The sequence below is a fragment of the Neomonachus schauinslandi genome, chromosome 11, assembly GCF_002201575.2.
Source record: "Neomonachus schauinslandi chromosome 11, ASM220157v2, whole genome shotgun sequence".
NCBI lineage: Eukaryota > Metazoa > Chordata > Mammalia > Carnivora > Phocidae > Neomonachus > Neomonachus schauinslandi.
The window spans coordinates 94,148,626-94,162,056 of NC_058413.1; the positions used below are offsets into that span (position 1 = coordinate 94,148,626).

Sequence of the window (13,431 nt, forward strand, 5' to 3'; positions counted from 1 at the left end):
ATGCATCTTTTTTCACACGCGGATGCCCAATTTTAGAAGGATGGAGACAGATCTTTGCCTCCCTCCACAGTATTACACCTCTCACTGGTATTTATCTTTATCTCTGGATATCCAGCAGCCAGTAGTTTAAACTACAAAAGAAGTTACTTATAACATTAGTAACCACTCAAAAGACTCAAAGAACAAACTATATTATTTTTGTCCCACATCGCTATCTCAAATACAGGCCAAAATAAACTTACTTAATGGCCAGGGACAAATTATCTTTTTGGTAATCAGGTACATGGGTTGCAATGGGGTTGAAATGTAATGTCTTAAAACTGTGACCTATGAGGCATTAGTAGCCTGGCAAAAAGTTTAATCAATCCTAAAAATCAATATGCTTCTGCTGTCAGTACTTCTCCCAACTCTCTGTGCTCTGATAGATATTCTAGAAGACTGGAATCAACTACAGTTAAAGCAAAGGACAAAAAATAAAGGGATGATGAAAACAAAAATAAATTGGAAGATGGAAGCCTAAAGGGTAGAGCAGCGAAGACTTATTTGAAAACTGCCCGGAAACAGACTATAGAGCACATGTAAGAAGATACAAACTGAGCACAAAGGAACATAGGACCCTCTGTCCATATATGCCCACGTGGCCTGGAAAACATTTAGTGTAGACCTTTGTCTAAGCAGAGAAAAGGCTGAACTGCCTAGTGTGAACTTTGTGTTCTGATCCATATTGACATAGATTGTTCTTCTGAGGCAGCAGCTATAAAACTATGAAACTGTTGGCAGTTGGCAAAAGCCTAGCTTATGTACATGGTCAGAGCACAAAGCACAAAACCTTTCTGAAATTTTACACTCCCAAAGAAACACATTTAAGGGAATCAGCCCTATGAACATAGATGAAAAGATTCAGAGGAAGATGTGGTCTGACTTGCCGCCCATGCAGGTTAAAAACTCTCACCAGACGTTCAGCAGCAGACTACTGTGGGAATCAGGGAGGAGGAGGATGAACAAAGCAGTTCTTTTTTTTTTTTTTTTAAGATTTTATTTATTTATTTGAGAGAGAGAGAATGAGAGACAGAGAGCATGAGAGGGAGGAGGGTCAGAGGGAGAAGCAGACTCCCTGCCGAGCAGGGAGCCTGATGTGGGACTCGATCCCAGGACTCCAGGATCATGACCTGAGCCGAAGGCAGTCGCTTAACAACTGAACCACCCAGGCGCCCGAACAAGGCAGTTCTTTTGGCATCTGTGCAGTGTGGACAGAGCATGCACGTCACTTAAGCATCTCAAAGGACCAAGAAGGCACAGATTGTAATTTGTGGAACAGTGAACTATATCAGTTGTTTAGATAAATGAATTAATAAATAAACACATGTACAGAGACTTTCTTGGAACAGCCCAGTAAATCTGCATATATTAACAAGTCACTTAAAAATCAAACAACATGCATCTCAAAGAATTTGGTAAACATCTCAATAAAAATAGGAAATACAACCAGAAGCACAGTTATCAGATTAAGCTAGACTATGAAATAGATAAATGTAAGAAAAGCTGAAGAAAACTAGGTTATAAACAGATTTTTCTTAAACAAAAAAAGCTGTCTTAGAATTTGTATAGCATTTAATACCTACAAAGCACCTCAATGATTAATTTTATCTGCAGCTCTGTCTTAGGGTTGAGCAAAGTGAAGCACTAAAGGATTAAGTGAGTTTCTTAAGATCATAGGAAAAGTTGGACCAAGTGGTCTTGATCAATCCTTAAGATGCAATCATTTGTTCATTAATGCATTCAACAAACATTTGAGTACCTAGTATGACACTCTGGGTGCTGATGGTAATAAAGACAAAAATCTCTACTTTGAATAAACTCACAGTCTAGTAGGAAAACTGTCAAGTAAGCAAGAGATTGCACTACATTCTGATAAGTGATTGCATTTATCACAGCATCATGATATAGGTAGTGGGATAATCTGCCTCTGCCTGAGTGAGAACCAGGGAAAGTTTCATAGAGGAATAGTGACTTGGGCCAAGTCTTGAAAGATACATAGGAGGAGATCAGGTAGACAAGGAAAAAGCAGTAGATTCAGAATGAATAAAAGCAAGGAAGCTTTTCATGTCAAGAGTTTATCATGAGCTGCAAGAAAAAGCATATGGCTAAAGATGGAGATAAAGCTCTAAAAGTAGGCAAGAGCCATATGGTGGAAGGCTACATTTAGTTCATTCCTTAGTTTCTAGGCAGTGAAAAGCAACTACAGGACTTTAAGCAAGAGTGTCATAATCTTATTTCATTGATTAAAAGGAGTCTGGTCGCACTATATAAGACAGCTTACAGGAAGCAGAATAAAACCAGAGGCAGGAAAATCCATCAGCAAGCTTTCTTAAGAAAGAATATCCTAAATTAAGGCAGGGGAATGAATCAAGGAGAAAGAACTAATTTTCCCTGATTCTTAAGCATAGCTTCCACGAGGTAATGTTATCATCATGTAGGCAATGTTACATAAATAATAAGAAAGAATGTTGTAATATTTTTATTTGCGTACTTGGTGTGCCTTACTCTGAGGTCAAAAGACATCAGTTATGTCAAAACAACTAGGAGACTTCATAAAATAAGGAAAAGTTCTAAAATATTTGGAGTGAATTTCAGTACCAAAAATAAATATTTTTGTAATCTGAGTTTCGAGCTCAGGCAATTTTTATGTCAATTTAGAGCACTAAATGTTGAAGTGGTGGTACAGAATGAACACAGGATGTGTACACTAGTGAGACAGTAAAAAGCCCAATGCATGGTTAGCAGTCTAAACCTCTGTGTCTTATTAACCTCTTGATGCCTGGAAAAAAGCTCCCCAGTGCTTTCCATATTAATGAAAAACAAATTAGCAATAACAACGTTAGCTGAAAAAATCACCACAGAACAGCTGAAGCAGTCAGTTATTTATCTTGAGACACAGAGATGAGAATCTCAAGTGAGAACCAGAATTCATCAGAAGTCACCAAAATGCGGGAATATAAAAACTACCTCATGCCAGTCTTCGAGTTTGTTGTCAGAAAGATCTAGTTCCGACACATGAGCACAGAAGGCAGCAATTTCTTTTTCGTCTCCTGCACATGTTATTCCACAGCTGTTCAACACCAGCACACTTGGGAGGTTGAGGCGATCTGAATCATGGGGGAAACACAACACTTTTTAAATCAGCCTAATTCTTGTCTAACATATATTCAGCCCCCAGGAATCAAAATCAAATAGTGTGAAATTACATGAGGACCTGAGGAAAAAAAAAAAGAGAGAATATGTTGGGGTCCAAGGGTACTGAGTTCTAAGGGGAAACAGCCAAATATAGCCCAGGAGGAGATTAAAAATACTGGACCAGTACCACCAAAAAAGTCTTGTAGGCTTTACCCCTGGCAGGATGGTTGATCTCAACTACCAACAATACAGCTATCATCCTTGCTGTCATCTCATCATCTGAACACTAGAACATGTGATTCATCTGGACTCCTACTGTCTTCTAATTGGCCTCAATTCTTTCTTTTTTTAAATTTAGTTCAAAAGTATCATTCTGGAGAGCTCTTTTTTGTCTGATGTGTATTTCCGCCTATTGCTGCCCTTGAAAATTATCTCAAACTATTAGATGGTCTACTATGAAACCACTTCTGTTCTTCAAATTCATATCATTGAAGAAACCCTCCTTGCTTAAGTGGATCCATTTAAAAATCTAGGTCTCTTTCTTGTCTATCAATCATTTCCATTTCATATCCACATAGAATGTGTCCCTTATGAAAATCAGATTTTTAAAAATACATAATTGTAGTGGGAGAAACTGTTTCAGAGTCTTAAACTATTTAATGAATTTGGTCAAACTGGGGTAGTTAAACTACTGCCTGATTCAAAAACACATGTGTCAATAACCACGTTTGTCCTCGTAGAAAGAACAGACATGAGAATCCAACCACTTTTTCCCTCTTTGGTATAAAATAATGACTCAGGAAATATTTTATTCATGGAGGCCTCAAATTACATAATTTTTCAACTCAGTACTTTTCTCTATCAAATTTTTCAGAATGGGAATGGATCCTGAAAAAAAAAAATGACCAAGTAAGAAATCTACCTCTTTCTGCCATTCCAGTTTATATGGAGTGGTAAGACAAGTCGTATTGAGGAACACAAGAACTAAAACACTGTTCCATCCTGACCTCCCATACTCACAAAGAACTACTTCCAAGAACTATTAAATACAAATGAGGCTACGATGTAAGTGAGAGACACACCTTGCACATTTCTCCATGTTGTAGATCTCTCTCACACCATAACCCTTCTCCTAGAATGTCTTGATCTCCCCTCTAACCAAGTTCTATATTCTTAAAGGGTTAGGTCAAGTCTCATAGCTTTGAATCCTTTCCTGATCATACTAATTAACGCTCTCCTAAATTTTTGTGCCAATCATTTGGTTCAACATAAGCTGCCTTGTGTTATATGTCTGTAAATGTGAATATCTTGTAATCCAGTTAGGCTGTAAGGTTTTTGAGGACACACACCAGTCTTGTGCTGTCTCGCATCCTCCAAGCTCCTCGACAGAATACGTATTTGAAACCTTACCACTCAAATATTGTGTCTTGTGCAACTAAGATGCCTTCTGGCCAATCAGGAGGAAAAGAAATCCTTTTGAGTTTTTCAAAAAATTGAAGTCATGACAAGGGAGACTATGCAATTCTAATTCCGAAATAAAGGAAATAATTTGCAAACAAGACAATATTCTGGTTTGAGGTCCTAAGTACTAAGCTCCAGTAAGTAAACGTTTTAGGTCACATCTTTCTTACCTTTCATAGGAGAGCCCTGAGGTGTGGCTGGGACATGGACTCCCATCCCAGGACCACGACGGTAAGGGAAATTTTCAGGACTATATTTTTCACATAATACTTGCATAAAACTCCTTCCACTAGGCTGATCCATCTTCCTTTCCTAAAATTCTACAAGAAACCAAGAAATCGTCAAAGTTATTTATTGGCCATATAAGAAACTTTTATTGCTAACCAATTATTTATAAGGCACTAGCCCAGGCCTTGCAGACATATAAGACACGGTCACTGTCCCCAGGAATTTACACTGTGGTGAGACCGTATGATTTAGGGGAGCTGTATATGCAGAAAAATGACAGCAATGTAGTTCAGCATATGATAATTGCAATACGGATTAACAGTGCCACAAGATGTAGATGAGGAGACAATCATTTCCAGTCAAGGGTAACAGGAAGACTTTTTGCTGGTACATGGGGTTTATGTGGTAAGTAAGAGGAAAAAGGACTTAAAAAAAAAAAGGTGCAGACTCAACATCAGACTAAAGAGTTTGTAGGACTACTTTGTTATTTATCCCTCAAAATCCATTCTCCTCTTCTTCCATAGTAAAAGAATTTTTTTTAAGTAGGCTCCACACCGAGCATGGAGCCCAATGCAGGGCTTGAACTCACAACCCTGAGATCAAGACCTGAGCTGAGATCAAGAGTTGGACATGTAACCGACTGAGCCACCCAGGCACCTCAGTAAAAGAATTTTTAACTGTGTACATAGTACTTAGGAATGAGTATATGGCTAAGTTCTAGTTGATGGGATAGAAATAGTCTATGGCAGCTTCTGGGAATCATCCTTAAAAGACAGCCAGAGTGTATCCTTTGCCTCCTTCTTTGTCTCTGGGTCGATTCTTTTGCCTAGAAAACAAATGCTACTTTGCACTATGGGCCCAAGGAACATACCCTCAGGAAGGTGGAGCAAAGAGCCGAAAGGAATTTCTTTTTTAGGATTTTATTTATTTATTTGACAGAGAGAGACAGCGAGAGAGGTAAACACAAGCAGGGGGAGTGGGAGAGGGAGAAGCAGGCTTCCTCCTGAGCAGGGAGCCCGAAGCGGGGCTCAATCAAAGGACCCTGGGATCATGACCTGAGCCGAAGGTAGATGCTTAATGACTGAGCCACCCAGGCGCCCCGAGCCAAAAGGAATTTAAGTCCCTGAGGACTTCATGGAACTGAGCTGCTGGATTGCACATCTCTGGAAATTTCAGTGAAAGATACACAACCCTCTGTTTTATTTAAGCCACTGTTCAATTTTTCAGTTACTTACAAATGGACCCAATCCTGACTAATACAGAATGTCGTTTCTTTTGGTTTTGAGTTTGGGTAGAGTCTTCACTGTCTAACTTCAGCTACATGTCCAACTCCAGCATCCTCTCAGTATTCATACATAGGTTAAAACAGGTAATATTAAAAACATGCTAATTTCTGACAGCCTGCTAACCCATTATCTTGAGGGGCTGGTCTGTGATCTATATTAAATATGAATCAAAATACAGGCAATTGACTTCTGTAGTTTGAACTATCAGATGACAAGCTTTTTACTAAGGAAAATAAAGAGTACTCTAAGAAAAAGGGATATCATGAAAAAAACGTATAACAATGTGAATATATGTGGTCTAACAGAAAACAGCATCAGGACTAACTCAACAGGAACCTCAGAGGAGATCATGTGCTACATTAAGAAGCTGAACTTTATTCCATAGAAAACAAGGAGAAATTAACAGGTTTTAAGGAAGGGAATATAACCAAATTTTCTGGAAAACTCATTCTGACAATCAAATAGCTGATGAATATGAAGGAATATATACTGAAAGTAGGGAGAAGACCTAGAAGGATACTATAAAAATATAGGATGTCTCAGGCAATGAAAATAAAAGCAAAAATAAACTATTGGATCTACATCAAAATAAAAAGCTTTTGCACAGCAAAGGAAACCATCAACAAAACAAAAAGGCAACCTACTAGGGGCGGAGCAAGATGGCGGAGGAGTAGGAGACCTGGATTTCATCTCCTCTCAGGAATTCAGCTGGATAGGGATCAAACCATTCTGAACACCTACAAACTCAACAGGAGATCGAAGAAAAGAAGAGCAACAACTCTCTCATCAGAAAAGCGACCACTTTCTGGAAGGTAGGACGTGCGGAGAAGTGAATCTGAGGCGATATTCGGGAGGAGAGACGGCGGGGGAGGGGCCTCCGGCGGCCGCTTCTGGCAAGTGATAGAGCCGCGGAGCACAAAATCGGAACTTTTAAAAGTCTGCTCCGCCGAGGGACGTCACTCTGGTGGCTAAGCGGGGGGTGGAACCCTCCGGGACAGTGTGGTCTCAGGACCCTCGGGGTCACAGAAAGACCGGGGGTGCCTGAGTGTGGCAGAGCTCCCAGGTATCGGAGCAGGGAAGCCGGCTGCAGAGGCGGAGCCCAGGTGCGGGCTCTCAGCTCGGGGTTGCCATAAACCGTGATCCGCGGCACAGTCGGGCCCCTGCTCCTCCAGCAGGGACCCAACAAGCGGCAGATCCGGGGAGACTCACCTTCCTCCCCTGGGAGGAGCCGCGCGGGAGTGCGCCGCAGGGATCTGCTGGGCTTGGAGACTCCTAACGGGGTCGGGTGCCAGAGATAGAAACGCGCGGTCACAGGCCGGGTGAGCACGGAGTGCGGCCGGAGACCGGGGAGACGGGAGTGACTGACGGCTTTTCTCTGGGGGCTCACTGAGAAGCGGGGCCCTGAGTTCTCGGCTCCTCCGCGGCGGAGATTGGGAGGCCGCCATTTTCACTCTCCGCCTCCAAAGCTGTACGGAAAGCTCGCAGGGAACAAAAGCCCCAGAGAGCAAACCCGAGCAGATTACTTAGCTGGGAGGGGGCAAGGGCGGGGCAATTCTGCCTCCGGCAAAGACATTTGGAAACCACGGCAACAGGCCCCTCCCTCCCCAGAAGATCAGCGAGAACAGCCAGCCAAGACCAAGTTTACCCATCAATGAGAACGGCAGAACTCCAGCTCTAGGGGACTACTGCACATAGAATTCATGGCTTTTTTACCATGATTCAGTAGTCTTTCAAAGTTAATTTTTTTTTTTAACTGTCTTCTTTTCTTTTTTTTTCTTTTTGAATTTTTCTTTTTCCCTTTTTCAACCAACATCTTATCAATCAATCCCTTTTTTTTAAAAAAAAAACATTTTTATTTTTCATTTTTAGAGTCATATTCTATCCCTTCATAGTAGTTACCCGTATTTTTGGCTTATATATATAAGTTGTTCTCTCTTTAAAATTTTGAGATAGTTTCTTCTAACAGATCAAAATATACCCTAAATCTCTAGTATATGGTGTTTTCTATTCCCCTGCCTGATCACATCCTCTCCCTTTTTTTTTCTTTTTTTAAATCCTCTTCTTTCTTTTTTCAAACAACTTCTTATCAATTCCTTTTATAAAATTTTTTATAATTTCCATCTTTACAGTCATATTCCATCCCTTCATCATATCAACCCTTATTTTTGTACATATATAAGTTTTTCTTTCTTTAAAATTTTGGGAGGCACTTTCTTCTAAAAGACCAAAATACACCCCAAATCTAGTGTGTGGCACTGATCTATATACCAGCCTGATCATATTTGATCACATTCTGGTTTTTTTGTTGTTGTTGTTTTGTTTTGTTTGTTTTTGTTTTTATCTTTTTCTTTTTTTTCTTTTTCTTTTTTCTCTCTTTCCCTTTCTTTTCCCACTGCTTCAGGTTTTTTCTGATTTGTTTAGAGTACATTTTCTGGGGACGTTGTTACTCTGCTAGCATTTTGTTCTCTCATTAATCTATTCTCCTCTGCACAAAATGACAAGACGGAAAAAATCACCTCAACAAAAAGAACAAGAGGTAGTACCGACTGCCAGGGACCTACTCAATACGGACATTAGTACAATGTCAGATCTAGAGTTCAGAATCATCACTTTAAAGATACTAGCTGGGCTTGAAAAAAATATGGAAGTTATTAGGGAAACCCTTTCTGGAGAAGTAAAAGAACTAAAATCCAACCAAGTAGAAATCAAAAAGGCTATTAATGAGGTGCAATCAAAAATGGGGGCGCTAACTGCTAGAATAAATGAGGCAGAAGAGAGAATCAGTAATATAGAAGCTGAAATGATGGAAAATAAAGAAGCTGAGAAAAAGAGATAAACAACTACTGGATCACGAGGGCAGAATTCGAGAGATAAGCGATACCATAAGATGAAACAACATTAGAATAATTGGGATCCCAGAAGAAGAAGAAAGAGAGAGAGGGGCAGAAGGTATAATGGAGCAAATTATAGCAGAGAACTTCCCTAATTTGGGGAAGGAAACAGGCATGAAAATCCAAGAAGCACAGAGAACCCCTCTCAAAATCAATAAAAATAGGTCAACACCCCGACATCTAATAGTAAAACTTACTAGTCTCAGAGACAAAGAGAAAATCCTGAAAGCAGCTCGGGAGAAGAGATATGTAACCTACAAGGGTAGAAACATTAGATTGGCAACAGACCTATCCACAGAGACCTGGCAGGCCAGAAAGGACTGGCAGGATATATTCAGAGCACTAAATGAGAAAAATATGCAGCCAAGAATACTATATCCAGCTAGGCTGTCATTGAAAATTGAAGGAGAGATAAAAAGCTTCCAGGACAAACAAAAACTAAAGGAATTTGCAAACACAAAACCAGCCCTACAGGAAATCTTGAAAGGGGTCCTCTAAGCAAAGAGAGAGCATAAAAGCAACATAGACCAGAAAGGAACACAGACAATATACGGTAACAGTCACCTTACAGGCAATACAATGGCACTAAATTCCTATCTTTCAATAGTTACCCTGAATGTAAATGGGCTCAATGCCCCAATCAAAAGACACAGGCTATCAGACTGGATTAAAAAACAAGACCCATCGATATGCTGTCTGCAAGAGACTCATTTTCGACCCAAAGACAGCCCCAGATTGAAAGTGAGGGGGTGGAAAACCATTTACCATGCTAATGGACACCAAAAGAAAGCTGGGGTGGCAATCCTTATATCAGACAAATTAGATTTTAAACCAAAGACTGTAATAAGAGATGAGGAAGGACACTATATCCTACTTAAAGGATCTATCCAACAAGAAGATCTAACAATTGTAAATATCTATGCCCCTAACATGGGAGCAGCCAATTATATAAGGCAATTAATAACAAAAGCAAAGAAACACATTGACAACAATACAATAATAGTGGGGGACTTTAACACCCCCCTCACTGAAATGGACAGATCGTCTAAGCAAAAGATCAACAAGGAAATAAAGACTTTAAATGACACACTGGATCAAATGGACTTTACAGACATATTCAGAACATTCCACCCCAAAGCAACGGAATACACATTCTTCTCTAGTGCCCATGGAACATTCTCCAGAATAGATCACATCCTAGGTCATAAATCAGGTCTCAACCGGTACCAAAAGATTGGAATCATTCCCTGCCTATTTTCAGACCACAATGCTTTGAAACTAGAGCTCAATCACAAGACAAAAGTCAGAAAGAACTCAAATACATGGAGGCTAAAGAGCATCCTACTGAAGAACGAATGGGTCAACCAGGAAATTAAAGAAGAATTAAAAAAATACATGGAAACCAATGAAAATGAAAACACAACTATTCAAAATCTTTGGGATGCAGCAAAGGCAGTCCTAAGAGGAAAGTATATAGCAATACAAGCCTTTCTCAAGAAGCAAGAAAGGCCTCAAGTATACAACCTAACCCTACACCTAAAGGAGCTGAAGAAAGAACAGCAAATAAAGCCTAAACCCAGCAGGAGAAGAGAAATAATAAAGATCAGAGCAGAAATCAATGAAATAGAAACTAAAAGAACAGTAGAACAGATCAACGAAACTAGGAGCTGGTTCTTTGAAAGAATTAACAAGATTGATAAACCCCTGGCCAGACTTATCAAAAAGAGAAGAGAAATGACCCACATCAACAAAATCATGAATGAAAGAGGAGAGATCACAACCAACACCAAAGAAATACAAACAATTATAAGAACATATTATGAGCAACTCTATGCCAGCAAATTAAATAACCTGGAAGAAATGGATGCATTCCTAGAGATGTACCAACTACCAAAACTGAACCAGGATGAAATAGAAAACCTGAACAGACCTATAACCACTAAGGAAATTGAAGCAGTCATCAAAAATCTCCCAAAACACAAAAGCCCAGGGCCAGATGGCTTCCCAGGGGAATTCTACCAAACATTTCAAGAAGAATTAATACCTATTCTTCTGAAACTGTTCCAAAAAATAGAAATGGAAGGAAAACTTCCAAACTCATTTTATGAGGCCAGCATTACCTTGATCCCAAAACCAGACAAAGACCCCATCAAAAAGGAGAATTACAGACCAATATCCCTGATGAACACGGATGCAAAAATTCTCACCAAAATACTAGCCAATAGGATCCAACAGTACATTAAAAGGATTATTCACCACAACCAAGTGGGATTTATCCCTGGGCTGCAAGGTTGGTTCAACATCCGCAAATCAATCAACGTGATATAATACATTAACAAAAGAAAGAACAAGAATCATATGATCCTCTCAATAGATGCAGAAAAAGCATTTGACAAAGTACAGCATCCTTTCCTGATCAAAACTCTTCAGAGTATAGGCATAGAGGGTACATACCTCAATATCATAAAAGCCATCTATGAAAAACCTACAGCAAATATCATTCTCAATGGGGAAAAACTGAGAGCTTCCCCCTAAGGTCAGGAACATGGCAGGGATGTCCACTATCACCACTGCTATTTAACATAGTATTGGAAGTCCTAGCCACAGCAATCAGACAACAAAAAGAAATAAAAGGCATCCAAATCGGCAAAGAAGAAGTCAAACTCTCACTCTTTGCAGATGATATGATACTTTATGTGGAAAACCCCAAAGACTCCACCCCAAAACTGCTAGAACTCATACAGGAATTCAGTAAAGTGGCAGGATATAAAATCAATGCACAGAAATCAGTGGCATTCCTATACCCCAACAACAAGACAGAAGAAAGAGAAATTAAGGAATCAATCCCATTTACAATTGCACCCAAAACCATAAGATACCTAGGAATAAATCTAACCAAAGAGGCAAAGGATCTGTACTCAGGAAACTATAAAATACTCATGAAAGAAACCGAGGAAGACACAAAGAAATGGAAAAACGTTCCATGCTCATGGATTGGAAGAACAAATATTGTGAAGATGTCAATGCTACCTAGAGCAATCTACACATTTAATGCAATCCCCATCAAAATACCATCCACTTTTTTCAAAGAAATGGAACAAATAATCCTAAAATTTGTATGGAACGAGAAAAGACCCTGAATAGCCAGAGGAATGTTGAAAAAGAAAAGCAAAGCTGGCGGCATCACAATTCCAGACTTCGAGCTCTATTACAAAGCTGTCATCATCAAGACAGCATGGTACTGGCACAAAAACAGAAACATAGATCAATGGAACAGAATAGAGAGCCCAGAAATGGACCCTCAACTCTATGGTCAACTAATCTTCGACAAAGCAGGAAAGAATGTCCAATGGAAAAAAGACAGTCTCTTCAACAAATGGTGTTGGGAAAATTGGATAGCCACATGCAGAAGAATGAAACTGGACCATTTCCTTACACCACACACAAAAATAGACTCCAAATGGTTGAAAGACCTCAATGTGAGACAGGAGTCCATCAAAATCCTAAAGGAGAACACAGGCAGCAACCTCTTCAACCTCAGCCACAGCAACTTCTTCCTGGAAACATCGCCAGAGGCAAGGGAAGCAAGGGCAAAAATGAACTATTGGGACTTCATCAAGATAAAAAGCTTTTGCAAAGCAAGGAAACAGTCAACAAAACCAAAAGACAACTGACAGAATGGGAGAAGATATTTGCAAATGACATATCAGATAAAGGGCTAGTATCCAAAATCTGTAAAGAACTTATTAAACTCAACACCCAAAGAACAAAGAATCCAATCAAGAAATGGGCAGAAGACATGAACAGACATTTTTCCAAAGAAGACATCCAAATGGCCAAGAGACACATGAAAAAGTGCTCAATATCGCTCGGCATCAGGGAAATCCAAATCAAAACCTCAATGAGATACCACCTCACACCAGTCAGAATGGCTAAAATTAACAAGTCAGGAAATGACAGATGTTGGCGGGGATGCGGAGAAAGGGGAACCCTCCTACACTCTTGGTGGGAATGCAAGCTGGTGCAGTCACTCTGGAAAACAGTATGGAGGTTCCTCAAAAAGTTGAAAATAGAGCTACCATACGATCCAGCAATTGCACTACTGGGTATTTACCCCAAAGATACAAAAGTAGGGATCCGAAAGGGTACGTGCACCCCAATGTTTATAGCAGCAATGTCCATAATAGCCAAACTGTGGAAAGAGCCAAGATGTCCATCAACAGATGAATGGATAAAGAAGATGTGGTATATATATATACAATGGAATATTATGCAGCTATCAAAAGGAATGAGATCTTGCCATTTGCAACGACGTGGATGGAACTGGAGGGTATTATGCTGAGCGAAATAAGTCAAACAGAGAAAGACATGTATCATATGATCTCACTGAT

General features: G+C 39.8%; 1 protein-coding gene across 1 annotated transcript in view; it reads right to left on the minus strand.

The window, feature by feature from the left end:
• Positions 1-13,431, minus strand: part of LOC110586266 (alpha-tectorin) — a 188,285-nt gene that overhangs the window by 134,965 nt on the left and 39,889 nt on the right. The window contains exons 2-3 of the mRNA XM_044919222.1: positions 4,806-4,955; positions 3,007-3,146 (exon numbers count right to left, since the gene is read on the minus strand). Coding sequence (XP_044775157.1) covers positions 3,007-3,146; positions 4,806-4,938 — 273 coding nt within the window. The 5' untranslated portion in view covers positions 4,939-4,955. The remainder of the gene's footprint in view (positions 1-3,006; positions 3,147-4,805; positions 4,956-13,431) is intronic.